This window comes from Branchiostoma lanceolatum, chromosome 18 (assembly GCF_035083965.1).
Source record: "Branchiostoma lanceolatum isolate klBraLanc5 chromosome 18, klBraLanc5.hap2, whole genome shotgun sequence".
Classification (NCBI taxonomy): domain Eukaryota; kingdom Metazoa; phylum Chordata; class Leptocardii; order Amphioxiformes; family Branchiostomatidae; genus Branchiostoma; species Branchiostoma lanceolatum.
The window spans coordinates 13503224-13527324 of record NC_089739.1 but is presented as its reverse complement, the minus strand read 5'-3'; the positions used below and the strand labels follow the sequence as shown (position 1 = coordinate 13527324).

Below are 24101 nucleotides of genomic sequence, written 5' to 3'. Positions count from 1 at the left end.
AAATATGTTGAGTTTCACATGAACCTGATGAAACTATTTACGGATGAATGGCCTATGTTTCCATCTGTTCAGGAACTTCTTCTGACGCCTGGCCTTCTGCCTGGACTTCTGATACTTCAGCCACAACTTCCCCTGTGCCCCCCTCCCCCAAAATGGTCGCCTCAGCGGCAGTCTCCTCTTGCGGGGGGCCACCCTCGGTCTGTTCCTGCTGTTCCGCAAGTGGTTCTCCCTCCCCCTCGGTTGCCGGGACTTCCGCCTCTTTTGTCTCCTCTTCTGCAGGTGCAGGCCAGCTGGCTTCAGTTTCAGCTGCAGCTGTAGGATTCAGCGGAATAAAAATTCACAGGATTCAGTGGCATCAGATGGCCATTATCAAACTTGACCTTTGTTTTCACGAACCCTACCCAACTACAAAATATCACATGGATCCATCTACAGCTTTTTGAGTTATGGAAATGCGGTCCTCATTTGCATGTGAGCTATGAGTTGTAAAAAAACAAACACTAACAGAGACCACCATTGCCATGGCAACAGTGGAATGAAACATCACTGTCCCAAATGTTAGAGATTAAAAATAATATTAATATATACAAATAATTGCGATTATGAAATTTTAGTGTTTGTTTGGCTAGTGATGCACCGTTTAAGTAGCTAAAATTAAGTTACCATTAACAAATCAAGAATAACAGAACATGCACACGTTTTTGTATATTATCTCTTACTGTAAAGTCCTCCCGCACCAGACGGTGCATAGGACGGTACCCATCTCTATTTCAGTAGCCCTTGGGCCACATGCACAACTTTGTGCAGTCACTACAGCAGGGGGCTAGTCTACTGGTAGTGGTGTGTGTTTAACTACCATACTCTTTTCCAAATGCTAAGTGCTATGCAGAGAAAGCAGTATGTACCATTTTTAAAGTCTTTGGTATGACTCGGCCGGGGATCAAACTCATGACCTGCCGTTTGCAAGGCGAACGCTCTACCCACTAGGCCACTGCACCCTTACTGTAATTGGCCTCAAATAGGCTACCTTTATTTCTACGTACCTTCTGTAGGCTCGGTTTTGGTGCCAGGTGCGGGAGGGTCGGCCTCAGTGCCTGGTGCGGGCGGTTCGGTTTCTGTCCCAGGTGCGGGCGGTTCTCCCTCTGTCCCGGGTGCAGCCGGCTCAGCCTCTGTTGCACCTTCAGTGCCACCTGCTGAATCAGATAGAGCTTTTAACTTTAAAAAATATACCCGATCGGTATTGTTGAAGGGTGGCTGAGGAATTTTGGGATGTTTTTGAAAAAACATCGGCAGAGAAGAAAAATGAGGTTGTGTACTACATTCTACTACAGTCATACCTGTACGAGTGACCATCTCTTTTTAGAAGAAACGCTCTCCTTGGCAAACAAAAAAAAATCGCCAAAAATCGATATTTCAAAATATTCGCGTAGACACGCGTCATTCTTTAAGTATTACTATCATGTACATTCCTGCAAAGTTATATTGATGAACATCGAAGCACAAGCCAAGGAAAGCGTTTCTTCTAAAAAAGGGGCGTGGCTTTATAAATCTTGATGACGTAATCATGACATCATACTAATTAGCATAAATTATCACCTTGCTATAAGGTACTACCTGAAAAAAAATAAGGTTGAGGAAGGTTTATAAAGCTTAGGAAAGGGTTTTTTCAAAAACATCCCCAAATTCCTCAGCCACCCTTCAACAATACCTTAACAAAACCTGCTAACCCTAGCCTTTTGGGGGGCAACATCTACCGACGTAATTCCACCAGGGTATACAATTCCGCCACCCTGAAAAGATACGTCCAAACAGATCTATAACCCAACTTCCCCCAGTATAATGCACTCCTTCATAATCTAAACTGTGCATACCTGGGAGGTGCTGACTAGAGATCTCTTAAACACAGTTTTTCAAAGTGGTGGATTTATGTAACCCTGTGGATTAATGTTAATGGAGGTTAGACCACTTTTACCTTCAGGTTATCATGTGGCCAGCTTTACATTTCATGTTATTTACTGTTTGGGAGTCCATGTTAATTTTTGTAGCTAAATCTGACATTTCAAGATTACAAATATACCTTTTCATCAATTTCATTCTCATGTGATGAAGTTCAAATTTTTTTGGACAGATGGGGTGACATTTTTTTTGTTCCGTCCGTCCAAAACACCTGCTATGGTTTTGGTCTTGACTATGTATGGGTCTTAATTTTTGTCTCCAAGTATCTTGATACTTTTTATTAGGAAGAATAGTACATGTATATGCAGTATGGTACCACATTTATACAAGTGGCGTCTTGTGTCGTAACGGCTAGAACATTCGGCCGTCAAACAAGGGAACCCGGGTTCGATACCGGCTTGCCCCCAGACATATCTGGACATGCGCCCCGATGCTATGCCCTTGGGAAAGGCACTTAACACAAATTTCCTCACTCTACTCACAGGTGTAAATGAGCTTCGGTCAGGGACATCCCTCGGATAGGACGTTAAATGGAGGTCCCGTGTTTGGGGAGAGCCACAACCCGCGCATGTTAAAGAACCCACCACACCTTTCGAAAAAGAGTAGGGGCATGCCCCGGTGTGCGACAGTTCAAACCTTACAGTCTGGTCCGGGTTGACATCTTGAAAAGGTGATAGTCACCTGTTATGTCAATCCTTCCACAAATGTGGTAAATCTAAATAAATAAATAAATAAACACCTGTGTCTGTATCTCCGTTCTGCCCGGCAGCCGTAGCTGCAGCTGTAGCTGCTGCTGTAGCTGCTGCCTGCTGCTGGTTGAAGCGCAGTTCAGACTCGATCTCTCTCAGCCACACTGAAAACAGAGCAGACAAAAAACTGTTAGAAGACTGTATCAAGTCTAAATTGCCTTTTATTCTTTAGTTCATTTCGGATATGTCTGGTAATTTTCAACATGTAACATGAAATGTGACCCACATCCCCGTAGCCTGAACTCATGATCAATCAAGCTCATATAATGGCTTGTCGCCCTGTAACCGCATAGCCGCGGGGAGGGGACAGAAACCCCCTGACAGCTGGAGTTTGCATTATACAGACTAACATCCCCGAAGGGACGCATTTTTTGGTCAAGCACACCGGGTCACCCCTACTATTCTCGATAAGTGTGTTGGGTTCTTTTACGTGCAGAGGTTTGACGCTTAAGGCTCATGCCCAAGCTCCCTCATACACGGGGCCGCCGGCTTTACGTCACCATCCGAAAGGACGAATGCAATCCCTTAAAACATGTCCAAGCTGGAGTCGACCCCTAGGATCGGCTCGGGCCCCAGCATCCACAGAATTTGATCCAGATGACAAAGCAGCGGGGTTGCGTTACCGCTTGCGCCACGGGGACATGAAGCATATCTATGCCTAAATACCAACCTTACCTAATGGGAGCCTGCATGCTTAACCGGTATTACAAATAATGTTAATGCAGCTGTTTCAATTCCATGTAATTTGAAGCCGGACCACTCAAATATAACATATTCATGTAATCTGTGCATTCTAGGTATTGTGTAATGGGCAGCTTTTGTCAGCTTTCAACAATCTGTTAAGTCAAATTTCATCTTGGAGATCTCTAGGCACACGACTGATGATGTTGGCTATTACGTGAACAGAGGCAGAATAATATTTTGCCAATTTTAACCTTCTCCCTGCTGCCTAACTCTGTAACCAATAGGGTATTGTGTGCCAAACTGCTACTTCAGAGTGCTCAAGTAAAGGTTAAGGAAGATACTAACCTGCGATCTCTGCCGTCTGATCAAAGTTCTCCAGATCTTCACTGCTGTCCAGGAACCCGCCCCGGCTGCTCTGCAGGTTCACCAGGTAGTCAGCGATCTTCCGCGCAGCCTCGGCATACTTCTGACTGTCTACAGAGCACGACGCTAGAAGGGCAGAACCCCACGCAACCTGATAACAGGAAAAAGACATTGAAGATCTGTACCACTCTATATAACCGGTATAACTGCCCTTTGGCAAAACACACCAGCTTTGCAGGCACACAGCTCAGCAGCAGAATGAATGTGGTAGTGGTGTTTTACTTTGGCAATTTTGTTGTGTCAAAATCCTTCCTACACCATTCGGCATATAAGGGCAGTGGCCATCTTCGTTTCTATAGCCCTTGGGCCACACAGGCCACTACACAGAGAAAAAAAATGATAGAGCCCATCCTGTCATATTGTAATTATACAGAATACACATTTACATTGTACAAGGACAAGTACATGTATATCAATAGACTGAAGAAAGAGTATTCTTGCATATGAATATTCCTGATGTAAGAATACATAATTAACTATGTAAGAAAATTACATATTCTTACATCAACTGTGTCTTTAGTGTTTTTCATCACTCAGTTGTTGGATCTATTATTTCAAATTGCCAGCGCCCACCCCTAAAAAGACTACCCACCTTGTGGCTGTAGGAGAAGGAGTAGACGGACTCGTGGCAGGACTTGCAGAAGTGGAAGATCTGTTCCGCACACGAGCGGTACGACTCGTCTCCCGTGGCCGCGTACAGCTTCACACAGAACGCCATCGGGTAGCCAATCATGAAGAACGCCTGAGGACAGCAGAGGCAATGATTATGATTATTGATAGAACACTTTAAGTATCTGTATCTTGAATACAAAACTGGAGCAATGGCCTAGTGGGTAGGCCCCACTCACTCACTCACACACACTCACTCACTCACTCAGACACTCACTTACTCAGACACTCACTTACTCAGACACTCACTTACTCAGACACTCACTTACTCAGACACTCACTTACTCAGACACTCACTTACACAATGTAGTCAGAAACTCACTAACTCAGAAACACACTTACTCAGAAACTCACTTACTCACTCACTCTCTCTCACTCACTTACTCTCACTCACATACTCACTTACTCACTCAGACACTCACTCTCACTCTCACACTCACTCACTCTCACTTACTCAGACACTTATTCATATGTACTCACTAACTCACTCTCACTTACTCAGACACTCACTCGCTCACTCTCACACACTCACTTACTCAGACACTCACTCACTCACTCACTCACTCACTCACTCAGACACTCACTCACTCACTCACTCACTCACTCACTCACTCACTCACTCACTCACGCACTTGTCCACTCACTCACTCACTCACTCACTCACTCACAATACATTCTGACAGAGGGGGGCGGGGCAAGTCTGACCTGCTGTGGTTGGTCAGCCTGGATGACGTAAAAGTCTGCGGAGTCGGCCTCGTAGTTCTTGATGAGTTCTCCGTCGTTGTCCATTCGCAGGTAGAACTTGTCTTCCTCCAGCTTCTCCACAAACTTCTTGACGAGTTCGCCGCACGAGCGGCCGCACTCGATGTCGCCGAAGTACAGGAAGGTCAGACCCAGGTGGGCAGTGGAGAGAAGATCAACAACGTTGTCACTGCCTTCTACGTAAGGACCTGGGGGGACATACAAGGGCATGATCTGCTGTAAAATAGATCCTGTCAATCACAATTAGCAGATCAACCAATGGCAGCATGGTAATCAAAGGGTCAACTGATAAGCGAGTGGCTGCATGTCAGTCAAATATTTGCTGTTAAATAGACCAATTCTGATTGTCCATCACAATTAGCAGTTCAACCAATGATGGCAATTATCGACATAACAGGACTGGTGATATCACCATTTCAAGATGTCAACCCAGAAATCAGACCACAATCAATATTTAATCATTAATCTTTTACATGTGATGGGTTCTAGAACATGTTCAAGGTGTAGCTTTCCTCAAACACTGGACCACCAGCTTTACTTCCCATTGTAAGGTCCCCATTTTCACATGCGTCGAGTGAGGAAATAGGTTTAAAGTGTCTCTACCAAGGCACAACATTGGGGCCGGCCACGGATTCGAACACAGAACCTTTAGATTCTACAGCAACAACCCTAGCTACAAGGGGGGACGAGGGTATAAGCGCAGGCGCCTAGACCGCAGGATGAGAGAGCTCAGAATTAAAGAGGGCATGCAAACATTGAAAGCCTTTCTTGGTGGGATTTTTGGTGAAATCTTGGCAATTCTGGGGTGGGCATGACAGGTTAGACTTCATACTAGTCTTGTAGAATTTGTTGACAAAAACAACCTTTCTCCATCTTTTTGTCTTCTGGACCCCCGGGAGATAGTGGGATGGTCGCGAACGGGCCTTTACACGGCAAATGGACTGACTCAAGTGCTCTCCCTTGGGGGTGTTTCCCCGGAGAATACCCGTATAGAAGTTCTTGTAATTCTGATAGATGACGGTCTGCAGAACAGGTCAGAATTTAAGTGTAAGTTTTCTTGGTCAGAATCTTTGGTTCCTGAGATAATGACACCTTATTTCTGTGAACTTCCCCATAGGAATGCATGTATCATTAGCCCAAACTGGAATACCCTAATCCCCCCTACAAGACCACTTTGTCACTTATACCTTTTGTGGTGCAGCCCCCCAGCGTAGGATGAAGGAAAGTCTTCAGGAACTGGTAGGCGTAGGTCGCGACGTCAAACCTGCCCATCCTCAGCGCTGCCATGGCGATCCACCCGTTCGTGTAGCTGTAAAACTCGTTGTACGCACCGTTGATGCTCTTCTTTCCTGTGAAACGAACAAATAAATTATGATCCAATCATCCAAGGAATTGCTACGTTAACTAGAGCTGTGTACCTGAACAAATTTTAGGTACATGTACACGGGTTTAGGTACAGGTCCTGTACCTAAACTACTTGTTCAGAAAATGGTAGATTTTCATTAATGACAAAAGCATGTCTGAACTGGTAACAACATAATATCTAATTGTGCTAGGTATTATTTCTATGAAAACAGATGAAAATTTGACTCCAGCCTTGCAAATGTGTTTGATGTGGCTTTAGTGCACTGCCACTATTTCATAGTAATTTTAGCTGTCAAAGTGCCCATCCCCTGAGTCAGAGCCCTTGACCGGATTAGTTACCGGTTCAGTACAGGTACACCAGGGTTCAGGTATTTTGGACCTGTACCTAATTGATTGTACCCGATACTGTATCGGTACAGTCGGTACACAGTTCTAACGTTAACTGATAGGAACTGCAAACCTTTATGCTGTAAACCTTGAAACTTTTCAGTGAATATAGGTCAAAGCAAAAATCAAACCACTACAAAAAAATAGAATATACCGTCCGGGTTCCATCTTTGGAATGCAAGAGTAAGAAAACGATGGTTTCAAATTTGGGCGGACTCGGAACCGAGATCCGACGTCACAAAGGTCAAAGGTCTTTGGACATTGCCGAGTATTACATCACCACGCCGCCAATTTCAAATGTTGCAAAAAAGCTAATCTATGATGGACTAGTGTAAAACAAGTCAGAACTGGTCTTAGTGGTATATTTAACATACTGCAGTATGCTTTACGAAATTAAGTTTAGTCTGCCTTTAAAAGTGAAAACCTCCTTTATTCCTCCTATTGCAAACTTGAGTCCCTCCCAAAATAGCTCCATCTCCAGTAACCTACCAGTGTCCATCCCTGGTGAGACAAAGTCTCCGTCCTCCCTCATGAAAGTGGTCTTGATGAAGTCTAACATGGTGTGGGCCTGGATAGTGGCACCGCCCAGGTAGAACGCCATGGGTGCCCTAGGAAGCAAAACAGAGACTTTTTCTTACAATTGTGATCGGACCAATGTTAACAATCAACAGTCTTCTGTGCAACAATGAGAAAGTACCACGGCACGCATTTTGGGCCAAGCACACTGGGTCAGCCATGGTCTTCTTGATAAGTGTGTTGGGTTCTTTTACATTTGTATATATGGTGCACCCAAAATTATTTCTGTGCACCTAATTTTTTGGGTTGAGTGCACCTTTTTCTTAAAATGAATTTCGAGCCCTGCTTACCTGAAGTAATAGGCAATGTCTGTGTGGCTGGACTGGAATGTAGGGTTGGAGCTAACTTAAGTTGATGTTTACGTACCTGAAGTAATAGGCGATGTCTGTGTGGCTGGACTGGAATGTAGGGTTGGAGCTAACTTAAGTTGATGTTTACGTACCTGAAGTAATAGGCGATGTCTGTGTGGCTGGACTGGAATGTAGGGTTGGAGCTAACTTAAGTTGATGTTTACGTACCTGAAGTAATAGGCGATGTCTGTGTGGCTGGACTGGAATGTAGGGTTGGAGCTAACTTAAGTTGATGTTTACGTACCTGAAGTAATAGGCGATGTCTGTGTGGCTGGACTGGAATGTAGGGTTGGAGCTAACTTAAGTTGATGTTTACGTACCTGAAGTAATAGGCGATGTCTGTGTGGCTGGACTGGAATGTAGGGTTGGAGCTAACTTAAGTTGATGTTTACGTACCTGAAGTAATAGGCGATGTCTGTGTGGCTGGACTGGAATGTAGGGTTGGAGCTAACTTAAGTTGATGTTTACGTACCTGAAGTAATAGGCGATGTCTGTGTGGCTGGACTGGAATGTAGGGTTGGAGCTAACTTAAGTTGATGTTTACGTACCTGAAGTAATAGGCGATGTCTGTGTGGCTGGACTGGAATGTGGGGTCGGAGATCTGGGAGTCCAGGAAGTCCAGGGCGTCGTTACTGGCCTCCAACAGGGTCTTCTGACCGGGCTGATCAAATTCCTCCTTCTTCTCCACGTTAATGGAACTATGGAAGAAAACATGACGCAAGATTTAAAAAACAGGAAGTGCCACTGCAATTCCAAGGAAAGCTACCAGGAGGCCCATAACCTTTGTCTTCCCAAAGCCTACTCACTTACCAAATATTACAGTACTACAATCCATCAAGAGCTTCTTGAGTTATGCTGATGATCAATGCATGTGACGCATGCACGCACTCACAAATGCACCTAAAAGTATAGCTCAAAGACTGAGGTAAAGACAGTTAAAGAACACCTAGTTATAACATAGTGCTTGCCCTTATAAAATTACAGGCAAAATGGTTTCTGTGTCTCTGAATTTCTGTCACTTACCATGGAAAGAAAAAAGACAATGCAGTGACTGTCATATTTGGGGTTTCACCTCACAGAGGTTGATCTAGTGCTGCGTACCGGTTCTGTACCGTAAGAACTGATTAGGTACAGGTCCAAAATACTGGATCATGAAGTACCGGTACTGTACCAATATAAATTTACACCAAGTATGTGCTTATTTTGTGACTGATCTCCTGACCTCATGGCCTCATACAACACCAAACGGGACCAAAGTGATACCTTGGAACAGCGTAACTAATATGCAATAGATCATTCAGGCAGGCTGGGAGTTTTGACAGCAAGGCCAAGGGAGTTTGGCGGTAGGAAACCTAGTTGTTTTCTTTGAATAAAGATACTGAAATTATTGAAGAAGTTCAGAAAAACACATGTTAATTTTTCAAATTGTTCAGGTACTCTCATCTCCCAAATAAACATACCCCCCGGAATAAACATACCCCCCGGACAAATTTTCAAAATCTAATAAACGTACCCCCCGGAATAAACATACCCCCCGGAAAATTAACCAAATTTACAGATAAACTGTGTCCGAGGGAAAGAAGATGATAAGGTAGCTGTAGGCTCTCTTTATTCATTTATGCCTGTCTGAGGACCATACCAGTAAAGTGTATAAATATTGAACAGAATAACTGCACACATCTTGTTCATCTTCTTGCTTGCCACTTCAAAAAAATATAGTATTAATGTTGAAAAATCGGGCATAGGTTCTCCGCTATGTTTCTCCGGGCCCGGCCAACGGTGCTTTCAAATTCAACAAGTGAAAATGTACATAATACATGCATTTTCTACTTGGAACTTGAAGCAAGTGATCAAGGAAAATTGTTACATATATACTGACATAAAATCAAAACACGACAAGTAGTCGCCCAACTGCTCAGTTCACTTGGATGGGCAACACTTTCAAAGTCTACTCTTTGTTTTTAAACAAATGTATCAACATTTAGAACATGAACAGAAGATTTCAATATCCTGAATATATGGTCATCACAGGTAAGTTATTACTTATTTGTAAAAGCCATAGAGAAAAGGAACTATGACATGTATATGATGTAACTTTTTATCTTCCCCTACTTGCCTTTTATCTAGTTATATGCATTGCATATAGAAATATAGATTTGTAAACATTACGATTTGTAAACATTACATGCCACAAATTATTGTGTTGCGTCAAGGACATTATCATATTATATCAAAGACAATATTATATAATGTTCTGGTTTTTGTTGTTGCAATCCAAATGATTTAAAATCCACAAATCACCCTTGTATGTAGCAAAAAACATTAATTTTGAGAAACTAAATTGTCAACAAATTTGTGAGAAACCTCAGGCCTTTTCCAATGTTGCCCCAAAGCACAAGGTTCTCATGTTACACATGAAAAGTTGAGTTAGACACAGCGGCGCCGCAGACAGAAAGGGGCGGGGCTAACAGAAAGTTTCACCCATATTCCTAGAAAGCTCTGGTATTCTTTCTGTAGAGGGGTGATCTTTTCTAAAGTATTTTTAAGTGATAATAACGGTGACTAGATTGCAATTCGTTTTTATATATAGACTTTGATATTAAAATTCTCTTTGTAACAATGCAAAACACATTTCTGACCAAGGCAAACGAGTTTTATTTGTACATAAAAAAGAGTTGTTTCCCCTTCTTCGAAGTGAGCTCTTCCTTGACAAAACGTTCCCACGGCCAGAGTCACTGACGTCCAATGCGTTATTCACTTTACTAATACTGTGGCCATTCTCCAAGCGCTAAATTTCCATGTTTGTGGTAGGATTGAAATGTTTTGATATATATTGAAAGTAATTACGCAGTATTTGATGCTTAGACACTGTTTTTTTGTGGTGGTGTTTTTATATTTTCATTTTGGGAAGGACTGTATCTCATGTGAGTAGAGAAATTTACATGCGTTAAACGTACTTGAAACACTGTGCGCCGCTGGCATGTAGATTTTTTTCTGATCAGCGTGCTTCAGTTTACGATGTAAACAGAGACTGTCAAAGTTGTTTATACAAAAAGAATTGCATTTCAAAACGTCAGTGTGGCGTCTTATTTTCTCCCAATAACAACGTTGACTTTGTAGTGTCATAGAGATCTACCGATACGTTACGAGTTACGCCGGGATTTCACAAAGGTCGGGTCTTAGCGGCCGGGAAATCAACGCCGCTTGGCCGGAAAATAATGAATTATGAACAAAAATGCCGGGGAAATATGGGCAGGAAAACCCAAACTTTCAATTTCAATGGGATCCCTGGTTAGCAAAACTTTGATTTTCAAAAAAATGATAAACGTACCGTCCAAAATAAGAACGTACTGGGTGGACTTTGAGGCTGAAAAAAATAAACGTACCGGTACGTTTATTTGGGAGATGAGAGTACAGGGACAGGTCCCGACCGGTACCTTAACCTCTGTACGGGTACCTGTACCTGATGTTACGTTTAGGTACGCAGCACTAGGATGAACTGAGCTAGGGCTGTCTCCAGGACCCTTCCCAGGACGGAAATTTGCTTGTCGGGACGGAAAAAAAGTCACCCTGTCCGTCCCCAAAATCATAACATAAATTTGAAAAAAAATTCCTTTTTGTAGGCTTAAAATGACAGATTTAACGACGAAAATTAAAACATTGGATCTCAAACAATGAGTGGGACGGAAAAAAAATTTAAGCGGGAGACAGCCCTGAACTGAACATCCCATTAAAAATCATTAGGTTGTATGCAAAAAGAAAGCTACACTACAAAATGTATATCTTGTTAACTGGTTAAAAAGTTAATGAGTTAAAAAGTTACTCAAGTACATGTACTGACTTGTTTTGTTGATATCTGCCGCGGCCCCCTCGGAATCCGCCCCTCTGTCCGTAGTTCCCGCGGGGTTGCCAGCCACGGTTGTTGTAGCCGCGGCCGCGATAGTTGCTTCCGCCATGCTGCATCCTGTGGTCGTTACAAAGTACAGAAGTGAGCTAACTTGTTTAAAGGCACCCAGAGCATTTCATGAGACTTAAAAACTGGAAATATTCTAGTTGCTGTAATCTTTATGAAATGGACAATAAATGTCACTGTTTACCACATTTCCGTTCGGATTTCTTATCAAAAGTGCGCAAAAACGGCAGAAAAATAATCTACATGGTGATCACTTAGTTTCACGTGCCTACTGTAAATACTGTAGGTACCATAGCCCCACCCACCTCCGTCAAAATGTAGAAATGCAAAATTAAAACATAAAAATGCAAATATTTGACGGACATGCAGTCACCCTCTCATTGGTCGAACCGCTAATTGTGATGGGCAGTCAGGATCAGTCTATTAGGCTTAGATTTTTTATCAATTATTTTGATATGTAATGGTATAGTGTTTTAGAAACTTACTATGTGTAGGAATTTTTAGTTTCTTTAATTCAAGTTTCAAGCCTCATAAAATGCTCTGGATGCCTTTAAGGAATAGTTTCGGGTTATTTCTCTTTTACGTCTCAATTTTTCTGTACTGATGGACTGAAATATGATCAACAGTTTCATGAAATTGGAGGAAAAATTGTGTGATAAAAACAGTCCAGAGGTTTTATTTTTGCTGACACCTTTCCAAGAATCCATGACTGCACAGTGTTCAAAATAACCACCTGTAGTCTAAAATTTGCAGAAGGATTTTCAAGATTGCAAAAAAAATTAAACAATCTGCAATTTTGCAGAATGAAAAAATCAGGCTCAGTATTCAATGGCTCTCAATTTTTCACACATGTATGTTTTTCCTGTTTCAAACTTTGCTTGTAAAAATTAAAGATAGAGTGAGAGAGTAAAGAATTACAGCAATGTTGCAAAGCCAGATATGATATAAATACTATTTATATCATATCTGGCTTTGAGAAGGTTGAAGTATGGAGGCTTGTAGATTTGCAGAAAATATTTTCAAATTGTAGAAAAAAAGGTGACATTCTGCAATATTGCATCTAGCTCTGGAAAAAAGTATTTCTACTACTGCTGCACAAATGTGTGTTTCCAATACATCGTACTACAGACATGTTTGAACACTGTAAAAATCTCTTTTCCCCTCCTACCGCAAAATAGAACTACCATGAATTACTACTTTTCAGTACTATAAATTCACTTACTAATAATTAATAAGTGAATACATAGTACTGAAAAGTCAAAATAAACTAGAAAATTTCAGGCATGGCTTACTGAGGCTAAAAACAAAATGGACCAATAACTTGATCAAACACATTTTTGGCCATAGTAGAAAAAATGAAAATAGAGCAACTTGCATACTGTAAATGAGTTTGCATGGTTTTTATTTTGCGGTAGGCTGAAAATGGCGTGTTCGCGGTGGTTTTAAGTTTGCGTTTGAAACAATAGTAGTGCTAGTCATACATGTAGGTGGGCAAAAAGTTTTGCGGTGGTTTTAAGTTCGCGCTGAAAGTTCACCGTGAAAACCATGAACAAAAACTACTGCGAACATTTATGCAATTACAGTAGCAGTGATAGCACCATACATGTAGCTGCAGTAGCATTGAATTTGTATTTTGCCCTTAACTTGCACCTAAAGAATGTTTCTTTCCTGTAGCAAGAAAAGTCAAGTTTGGAAGGAGAAAGAAGGGAGAGGATATGGTACAAAGAAACATTGTGTAACTGTACTTACCACATTACATAACTGAGGCAAAAAATATGCAAAGAAGACAACAATTAACAAAAACACTGACTCAAACCATTAAAAACAACAGAAATGCAATCTTCTACCATCAACTCATCACAATTGTGCCATTTAAGTTTCATATTTGGCATACATGTAGGATATGGTGCAATTTCTTATTGACATTTTAGAGAATTAGGCCAACTTTATAGTGTTCAGATATTTTGAATGTTTGTTAGGCCATGTGCACCATTTTAATTTCTTGGTTAACGGAATCTAAAAAAAATGCTAGATTGGAAAGTCAACAGGAAAACAGAATCTCAGAGGAAAGTTTGTACTTTGGTGCACACAGTTTCAGGGAGTGAACAGGGTCAGTTGCATGTTTTCACCCCAGCCTTCTGTTTTCATGATTTTTTTGTGCTAAAATTAAGAAATAAAATTCGTTAACCAAGAAATTAAATTGGTGTGGCCTTATCTGACTCTGAACAGGGTTTTGATAAGTTCTCTATATATTAAAACCTTCTTGACTTTGGTGTAAGGCCATGTTCATTTGATAATATGAAAGACATCCGCGCATGCATCAATTTTCGTCTGTTTCCAAATAAAAAGGTTTTCTACCATACTGTAAATCTTGCAAAGCACCAACCAAATGAGAAAATCTATGCTATAAATTGCAAAAAAAAATAATTTGGAAAACTGATACTAATGTCTAGAATGCCAAACTCAAAGAGATGTGAAAGACCAAAAATGAAGAATCCTTTATTTGGTATACCGTTCTCTGTGCGATTACCGGTAGTCATTTGTTCAACCTTCCTGACCAAAAACTTTCATAATGGAAGCAATTTTGTTTTGAAAACGAGTCTGCTAATTTGTTTGTTTGTTTGAACCTTTGTTTATTCATGAGAAGCTTTTAGAAGAATTAAGTGGTATGTTGAACAAAGATTTCAAAGAAGATTTTAAAGAATGGGTGCACATAATCTTTAAGATGCAAATAACAATAAGTCCAGTGAAAGTTAGTCATTTTATTTTCATGTTCCAAACTTAAGAGTCATTGCACGAGAAAACCAGGCAAAACCAGGCAGAGGTGGGAAGATGGGGGTCGGCCAAATCAGCTCAAACTTTGTATGTGTGATAGGTATGGGGAACTATGAACAGCCATATAATTAAAACCCTCCAGCTATTTTTCGTTATGGCGTTCTGGGACCCCCCTCGAAGACCCTCAAAAATCGAACAATTTATGGTTAAAAATTACTGAAATTACAATGCCCACCCTGATAGTTACAATACAGATATGAACATAAATCTTATATTTCCATATAGCATGGTTTCCAGAGCTTCATTGACCAAAAGTTCAAGATCAAGCATCAAAGTTAAGAGGGTGTACTAGGGGCTTATCAGAACCAAGGAAAGCAGATTTTTCATATCGCTAAATTTTAGTCATTCTTAAGGGGCTTTTTCTCCAATCACCAGCAATATTGATGAATGGTTTTACCTTTGCTAGAGAGAGGAACATCTACAGTGTCAAAAACAAGCGTCGTTTAATTGGGCCATGCATAACGGGAGCCGTGACTGGAGGGTCTTTCTGGGGATTTTTCGTGTTTTGGACTAATAATAAATCAGGTAATAACGTCTCATTACGGTGTAAGCCATGGCTATTTTTGTGTCGCTGTGTGGAAACCACGGATAGATGCCAAGAAATACTAACGTTAATTAGAAATGTTAATTAGGGCTCTATATGGGGGTTATAAAGGCTCTTAAAATGGAATTAAGCTGATTTTACACATTGATTGTTGTTTTCTGAGACGTCAATCACTAAGTTCCTCTGTCAATTATTGTGTGTCTTCACTATGAGGTACATAATGACAAAGGCTCTGCATGGGGGTTATCAGGACTCCATATATGTTATTTTGTTTACCGTAAGGCATATTGCGGAACACTTCTATTTGCCTATAGCAGTTCCTATTCTAAGATTAACCTCCTACATACATACACATACACTAGAGACCATTGTTGGGCGCACACACACTTGTGGACTGAGGTAGACGCATTTATGGTATTCAAATATTTCTATAAAGGGCTCTATATGAGGGTTATAAGGACACTTATAAGGACACTTGAAAAGGGATGGAGTTGTTTTATATATTTTTCTTGCTGCTCTCTAAGATGTCAATTACTAAAACCATTGTGGACTTTCACTATGTGGTACATAATGAAAAAGGGCTCTGCATGGGGGTTATCAGGGCTCAGCAGCACACAACGACAGCTTTGACATTGGCTTTTAAGGACGAGTGCTAGTTGTTTAACAGCACCCTTAAAAACATAACTTCAATTTCCTCTACTTTTAGTCATTTTTTGAAGGGCTTTCTCCCTCAACCAGTGGTTTTTGCAAAAGAGTGAACATTTGCTAGATAAGAGATTCTAGTCTTTGGACATTTCAATCAGGCTTACAAAGGATACAGCTTGGAACGCTGTCAAACAGAACTGCAAGGCTTATTACTGCACACACACTCCAAGATCATGTCCTAGTTAATATCTTGCAGGGATGGAGTAGGCAATTAAATGGGCAGAAATAAACACATCTGTCCAGGGTTCAAGTCAACACATGGAATGGCACCATTGTACTTGTCAGCATTGCTCAGATGGAAGTATCCCCCTGCACTGAGAGTCCGAACAGAGGCTAAACGCTTACCTGCCTCACAGTCTCTAGGCTAATGTAGTATAGGTTTGAAGAGCAAAGTTATGGAATCAATGAAGCATACATTAACTCAGAACATTTAAACACCGCGTTACCAGCAATACACAGTTGTACTGTGTAGCTAGGCTAATGATACTGTGACAATTTTTTTTTATGTTGTTATTGTTATTTACAGTATGCGTTGCTTGATATCATACGCTGCTATTTTTTTATCATTCTAATCACACCAGTATAACTGAAATTTAATGATGATAATTTGGCCCATAACTCAAACCTGTTATCCTATTTACCCGTTGGCAACGTTACTGCAAATTTTCTGAGTGAATGGGCAGGAAAGTCTGCAATGATTGAATGCTCTGTATTGGAGAGTATTGGACATTATACATCTGATACACCCAGATGCAGAAACAGCTGTTCTTACGATTGTCTATACAGTTTGATTAGAATTATAATGGATAGACGATCATAAATTTGAACACCATATTGTAAGTCTTAACCAATAGAACTTTCACTCAGATCATTCGGGATCGTGCCAGAAAACTTTGTTAATGAACTGAGCTTTAGAAGGGCTTTTTTTTTGTGTCAGAGACTATACTTTGATTTGACTATTCACTATTGACTAATTTCTTACGTGTATCACATCAAGAACCTAGGAACTAAAAGCCTCTGATTTGAGAAGAGTCTAACCTGCATGCACCTATTGCAGCTACAGGTTGGGCTGTAGTAAAAAGCCGTAGGTAATATTATAACATGTACAGATACAGAAAGCATTTGCTTTTCACCAACTGAGAAGTCACAAAAATACCTAAAGATTAAACTAAAATGCGTCTACCTTACTCCACAAGTGTGTGTGCGCGCACAATGGTCTCTAGTGTATGTGTATGTATGTAGGAGGTTAATCTTAGAATAGGAACTGCTATAGGCAAATAGAAGTTTTCCGCAATGTGCCTTACGGTAAACAAAATAACATATATGGAGTCCTGATAACCCCCATACAGAGCCTTTGTCATTATGTGCCTCATAGTGAAGACACACAATAATTGACTGAGGAACTTAGTGATTGACGTCTCAGAAAACAACAATCAATGTGTAAAATCAGCTTAATTCCATTTTAAGTGCCTTTATAACCCCCATATAGAGCCCTAATTAACATTTCTAATTAACGTTAGTATTTCTTGGCATCTATCCGTGGTTTCCACACAGCGACACAAAAATAGCCATGGCTTACACCGTAATGAGACGTTATTACCTGATTTATTATTAGTCCAAAACACGAAAAATCCCCAGAAAGACCCTCCAGTCACGGCTCCCGTTATGCATGGCCCAATTAAACGACGCTTGTTTTTGACACTGTAGATGTTCCTCTCTCTAGCAAAGGTAAAACCATTCATCAATATTGCTGGTGATTGGAGAAAAAGCCCCTTAAGAATGACTAAAATTTAGCGATATGAAAAATCTGCTTTCCTTGGTTCTGATAAGCCCCTAGTACACCCTCTTAACTTTGATGCTTGATCTTGAACTTTTGGTCAATGAAGCTCTGGAAACCATGCTATATGGAAATATAAGATTTATGTTCATATCTGTATTGTAACTATCAGGGTGGGCATTGTAATTTCAGTAATTTTTAACCATAAATTGTTCGATTTTTGAGGGTCTTCGAGGGGGGTCCCAGAACGCCATAACGAAAAATAGCTGGAGGGTTTTAATTATATGGCTGTTCATAGTTCCCCATACCTATAACACATACAAAGTTTGAGGCTACATGTGTAAAAGAGTTATGTTATCACAGTATTTATTATAATATTGTATTATAATTTTTCTAAACCAGGAGAACAACAAATACAAGTTTCCTCCAAGCCCTTTGTTTTCATTATGCCCTCTTACTTTGGAATTTATTTCTCAATATCTTACAGTAAAAATGAAGCCTTTGTAACTCTAAGGTTCTTACCTATTATAATTCATTCCTTGGTCTTGTTTGTAGTAGTTCTGGTAATACTGGTTGTAGTCGTAACCCCCATAACCCCCTCCGTAATTGTCATAACCACTGCCGTAAGAATACTCTCCGTAACCCCCATACTGATCCCCTCCTCCGTAGTCTGTGCGTCTGAAAGAGGAACGACAGGAAGAAATGAATATGAAAAATGATAACTAAATCTAGTTCTAACTAGACTGGCCGTCATTTGCTTTAAGAGCAAATTCAGGATGTTTCGCCCATACTCCTCATGCAAGAAGTGGGCTGTTCCAAAATAACTCCTGGGCAAATCCAAGTTTCTGCATAATTTTTGGCCAGGTGCATTCACCTTTCCTAATGGTATCTACATCTTAAAGAGGACACCCGCAGCTGTCACGGTAAGGGAAATACAAGTTTATGCATGAATTATGCAAATGAGGTCCTCATTAGCATAATTCATGGCCAGGTGTGATCACTTTTGCTAACGGTACATACATGTCAAATCTGACATCTGCAGCTTTTCCGGTAAAGGAATTACAAGTTTACGCATAAATCATGCAAATGAGGTCCTCATTAGCATAATTTATGGCCAGGTGTGTTCGCCTTTCCTAAAGGTACCTACATCTCAAAGATGACATCCGCAGCTTTTACGGTAAGGGACATACAACTTCATGCATTGATTATGCAAATTAGGTCCTCATTAGCATAATTTATGGTCTGGTGTGTTCGCCTTTCCTAAAGGTACCTACATCTCAAAGATGACATCCGCAGCATTTACGGTAAGGGACATACAACTTTATGCATACATTATGCGAATTAGGTCCTCATTAGCATAAGTAATTGTATGGTATAGTCACCTTTCCTATAGGTACCTACATCTCAAATATAACATCCGTACCATGTAACATAAGGTACATATAACTTTCTGTAATACCATTACTAGGGGTACCCCCTGACATCTGCTTGGTTTTAAGTCCCAGACATGGGAGGGCTTATGTTACAGTATGACCTACTTCTTGCTGGCCCCGACAGAAAATAACCAAAAATTGCATCAAAAAATTGCAAAATAAATCATTTTGAAGTAGTGTATGCCAAACAAAATAATAGGGTCCTTTGGGTAAATATCCAATGCACAACTGAACCAAATTTCAGGTCCTCAGGTTTCAACACCACGGCACTGGAGGCCATCATGTGCGACTTTTGTCTGAAAATGACCAAAAAACCTCCATAAAATCATTTTAAAAACTTATATCAAAAAAATTTAAAAAGGGTCTAGGGGTATACACATACTCTACCTGCATACCAAATTTCAGCTAATTTGATCGACGGACGACCGAGAAGAAGCGATTTGAAGATTTGACAGGAGAAGAAGAAGGAGAAGGAGAAGAAGGAGAAGGAGAAGAAGAAACCTTACAAAAACAATATGTTTCGTTGGCGAAACATAATTTCTCACAGAAGGGTATTTTGTTCACTGTCTCAAGTAGGGATGTGTATTTAATCATCAAGTATTGCTTGGTACAGGCACTGATACAGAGGTTTAGTCACTGGTCCGGACCTGTACCTGTACCTGCTCTTTCTCACCTGCGTTTGTAGTCCGTTGGCCCCCCTCCCCGTGCACCCCTAGTGCCGTCGCTGGAGTAGTTGTTGGACCAGCCTCCCCGAGAGAACCCCCCTCCCTCAGGTCGGTCGAACGGACGACGCTTACTGGTGGAATGCTGGAGAATAAAAGGACGTTTTGGGTTAATTGAGTTTATATTTCTTGGGGTACATATTTGCAAGCAAATGCAGAATGTTTTGCCCCTCATCTGTTCTAGAAGTATTGTAATAAATACATTTGTGTGTGCCAACGTTAACAATTAAATAACAGAAATGAGTACTGCTGCCTGGTGCTCCACAATGTATTGTGTTGTTGCAATTAAAACAAAGGGGTTCAAAAAAAATCTTTCTGTTCTTGCTAATTTTTGGGAAAGCCCATAAAATATCAAGTGGATAGTATCAAATAGAACAGGTTTCACTTTGCTGCGGAATACACATACCTAAAAGAAAAAAGCTGGTAGGCACTCCTGAAAACAGTAGGAGCCACAATGGAATTTGTGTTTGAAAGAGAGTCAGCATATATTATAATAGTAACACACTTACCTGTACAAGTATGTGGGTTCCCATAAACTCACTACCGTTCAGAGCAAGCACAGCCTTCTCTGCACAGGACATGTCCTTCATGTGCTGCAAAGGAACACAGAAATTTGTCATACATGGTTAAGTTAAACACAACTCTTCAAGTTGAAGTCTTGACTTAGAATCTAAAGGTTCCGGATTCAAATCCATACCAGGCCCCAATGTTGTGCTCTTCAGAAAGGCACTTAAACCGGATCATTAAGTACCGGTACTGTACCGAAATAGATTTACACAAAGTACATAATTTTATGCTTATCTCCTAACCTCATGGCCTCATGCAACGCCAAACGTGACCAAAGTGACACCTTGGAACTAATATGCAACAGATCATTCAGCTAGGCTGGGAGTTTTGGAAGCAAGGCCAAGGGAGTTTGGTGGTAGGAAACAAAGTATGTTCTTTGAATAAATCAAAGATAATGACAAGTTGTAAACAGTTTATTTATGTTTCTGTCATTATTGAAGAAGTTCAGAAAACACATGGCATGTAAATTTTTCAAATTGTTCAGGTACAGGTACAGGTCCGGACCTGTACCTAAACCTTTGTACCGGAACCTGTACCTGATGTTACGTTTAGGTACGCAGTACTAGCATTTACCCTACTCACCACAAATGCATAGACTTTCGTTGCATCCCTCAGTACGTCGCACTCCGTCACCTGACCAAAGGAGTCGAATGTTGCGTGCAGCAGACTTTGGTCAGTGTGGGGTGGTAGGTTACCCACGTAGATCTTAGCGTTAGCCATGACTCTGAATCAACCTCGCCGAGGCTTCTGGAAAGACCAAGAGAAAACAATGAGAAAAATTCTTTCACGCAAATGAAGTAGAACCTACCAAAGAAAGACGTTTATTCCACGTTCCCAACGCGGGCGGTCTTGATTCATCCGATGTGGCAGTCACGGCTGCCATTTTTAAAGATTGTCCATGTGAGTGCGTATATTGAACAACTCGCAAATCTTACGACTTCTTATTCACGTACGTATACGCAGGAGAAAAATTACAGCCCAGAAAAGACGTGTTAGTCCATGTAAGAGAATATTTTTTGCCTTGATTCTTTATGTTTACTTCTTCACATTTATGCTTATTACTGAGAAAATATGCTGTAGGAAATTGACCTGTGGTCAATGAAAAGTACATGTTCTTTATTTACTATACTTTCATTTACCCCCAGTAGGGCAACGGACTGTGACGAACAAACACTTTGCCAATAGAACAATATGAGAGTACGAGACACGTATTTGTAATTCATGACATAACTTCACCTGTGAGAGAGAAATGTTGTTATTTAGTCAACTCAGAGCAAAATCAACACACGTACATGTACAACTTACTACAAGTATTCGCCAGCGCAGGCAAACGTACGTCGGCGGAGCGTTATTAATAGCTAGGTACGGTCGGGTGGCAGTAACGTCTACCACTTGTGTTTTAGATGTGTTGGATATATGACCCATCGCCAGCAGTCTTCGGTTGCTGCGTGCAACGAGACTGCACCAAGGAAAACGATACCCAGCCATTGGCTTGTAACCTTCGAAAACAGACCATCCTTTGACTCTGTTTATATTGTATGTACGACGCTCTAGATCTTCGCGTGTCTTCGATTGTGGATGGCGGTCCCCGATTCTGATCGAGCACGATACAAGCCGGGATACGAGAGTTTGGCGAAGGGTTAAAGGTCAAATGTACAATGTTATATTATAGGGGTCAGCACGACACAATGGTCTTACCCATACACGTAGGTGGTAGGTGTCGGAGGTGCCTTTTTTACCCACACTGCCTTGCTGCTGCTCTCAGGAGTAGGACCTCTTATGCGACTTGCAAGCCCTGAAATAAATGTGGTTACATGACAACAATCACTCCATAGATCTTTCTACGCTAAGGTGTACGTGTGTCTTCGGTTTAAGTTAGTCGTGGACACCAGGACGAGGCTCAGACAACGACTGCCTGACGTCTTTTAGCGAGCAAGGACCACAGAACGGTACGATATCGTGCCAAGGAGACGCAAGGTGTCGTACAACGGCGTACGTGATACGAGAGGCGTTCTACGACTTCAAATCCGACTTCGATACATAAGGCGACGACGCCCCCATTTGACCAACTTACTCCGTTCCAGAATGGCGGTGACGGCGCCCAAACAAAGAATCAAGCGGTAAGACAGCAACGAACCTGTGACCTGATGTGAGATGATGTCCATGTTCCAAGGGTGTGTCAATCACTTGTTGTGGGGATATAAACTGAACAGGCAGGATCCAACTGCTTCCGGGGACAGCAAGACAGTCGAAAGCACACGTTATCATCTGTACTGTATCTTTTGTGTACCACAGTTGTATTCCACACTTAATTGCGGGTTCTATGATCTATGCTATTTCATTATGAAAATCTGCGGTTTGAGTTTATTTTGCTCTTTCGTTGATTACCCTCAAAGGTTCAATCAATGCATAAGTTATGCTAGCATCTAAGTCCGGTATCGCTTAAAACGACAAGCACTTCGAACACTTTAGCCCTTCTATGCATAATGTAAACACGTTAATGCAAAGATGCCAATAAGCTAGTTTACGCAGTTCAAACCAATTCCTTAGGCGGAGTCTTGCCCGTGACCTTTGTACAGAATATACATTGGGGAGGCTCTGCTAAACCGGGCTGAGGTTTCCACTTTTCTGAGAATTGCCTAAATGTTTACTTTACTAGAAAGCCAATTCTCTGGCTGACGGCTGGTTAGAGGCCACGCCCACAAAAGTGGTAACCTCAGCCCGGTTTAGCAGAGCTTTTCTAAGGTAACGTTATATTACGATGGCAGCGGGCAAAGCTCTGCATAGGAGAATGTTCAGATCCTGAACTACCAGTAGCTTATAGTTATAAACACATTCAATACGTACCCTACAACTAAGTTGTACGTTACGTCGGTAATCACGCATCATTTGTGCCTCTTATGTTCTCTCAGAAACGACTGACGAGTGATTGAATCACGTTATTTCTTGTCGTCTTTGTTGAACAATTTTATAACGTTTTTATCTAATTTCTAGTTTGCGAGGTGTTAAAATCGAGACTGTGCCGCCAACGCAAAAGCCATGTGTATGGTCATATCAGAACAGAGTTATGTTAAATGTATTAGCTATATGAGAATATGGTATGGTTTCTTCCCATGCACACGCCCCACCCTTCAATCGATGTACTGTATAATATATGCGAACTTCAAGGATCTTTTAGCAATACGTGTTTATTTTGTGAACTCTCTCATTCTAACCCTGTATGGAGAAAATTTTCATGTTAGGCAAGGAAGAAACTATCTCTATTTACAGTTTAAACGCTAAAACTGGTCCGCACAAGAACGCAGCGCGAAGAGAGACTGACAACTGAACGTCCCGGGTTCTAGTCTTGTTCGTTCACAGAACATGGCGGACTGCCTCGACCTAAAAACGTGATGTCCAGGAAAGCGCGATCATTTTAGCCGGTAAAGAACGACACAGCTCTGACGGGAGACGGTTCTTTTACGTTTATGTCACCACTCCGACCCGAATGCATGCAGTTTTTATTAGAAAACGCTGCAAACTCACCTAAAAACTGTTGGGAACTGTGAAAGGGGCTGACGGCACTCCTCCCTTCGGATATCTGCACTTCCTCACTGTCACTGTACAAGGTAAATAGCAGGAAATTCTATACTGCGGATTCGAATACCAGCTAACTGAAGTATTACATGTATTTTCACCATATTT

The 24101-nt window shown here is 41.1% G+C and overlaps 1 protein-coding gene across 5 annotated transcripts; it reads right to left on the bottom strand.

Moving 5' to 3' along the window:
• Window positions 1–1020: 1020 nt before the first annotated feature.
• On the bottom strand, window positions 1021–24035 carry LOC136424068 (uncharacterized). 5 transcript variants are annotated; one of them, XM_066412482.1, is made up of 16 exons: window positions 23943–24035; window positions 22555–22644; window positions 22116–22212; window positions 21000–21164; window positions 20360–20443; window positions 19802–19935; window positions 18218–18373; window positions 11763–11885; window positions 8470–8619; window positions 7485–7603; window positions 6431–6592; window positions 5187–5431; window positions 4405–4554; window positions 3735–3903; window positions 2696–2809; window positions 1021–1193 (listed from the first exon to the last, which is right to left on the bottom strand). In XM_066412482.1, exons 4-16 carry the CDS (start codon window positions 21135–21137, stop codon window positions 1036–1038), a joined length of 1902 nt encoding a protein of 633 aa, XP_066268579.1. In that variant the 5' UTR covers window positions 21138–21164; window positions 22116–22212; window positions 22555–22644; window positions 23943–24035; the 3' UTR covers window positions 1021–1035. The 5 variants fall into 5 exon arrangements, with proteins under 5 accessions (XP_066268579.1, XP_066268580.1, XP_066268582.1 ...); XM_066412483.1 differs by having other exon boundaries at window positions 22555–22641; window positions 23943–24029; XM_066412485.1 differs by lacking the exons at window positions 22116–22212; window positions 22555–22644 and having other exon boundaries at window positions 23943–24028.
• Between the last annotated feature and the right edge of the window lie 66 nt (window positions 24036–24101).

Coding starts and splice junctions, on each gene's coding strand:
- LOC136424068 (XM_066412482.1), bottom strand. CDS start 21,137: ATGGCTAACGCTAAGATCTACGTGGGTAACCTACCACCCCACACTGAC. Junction 8,620..11,762: donor GGCAGATATCAACAAAACAA/GTCAGTACATGT, acceptor TTTCTTCCATAG/TTCCATTAACGTGGAGAAGA. Junction 5,432..6,430: donor GGGGGGCTGCACCACAAAAG/GTATAAGTGACA, acceptor ATGTCCCCCCAG/GTCCTTACGTAGAAGGCAGT.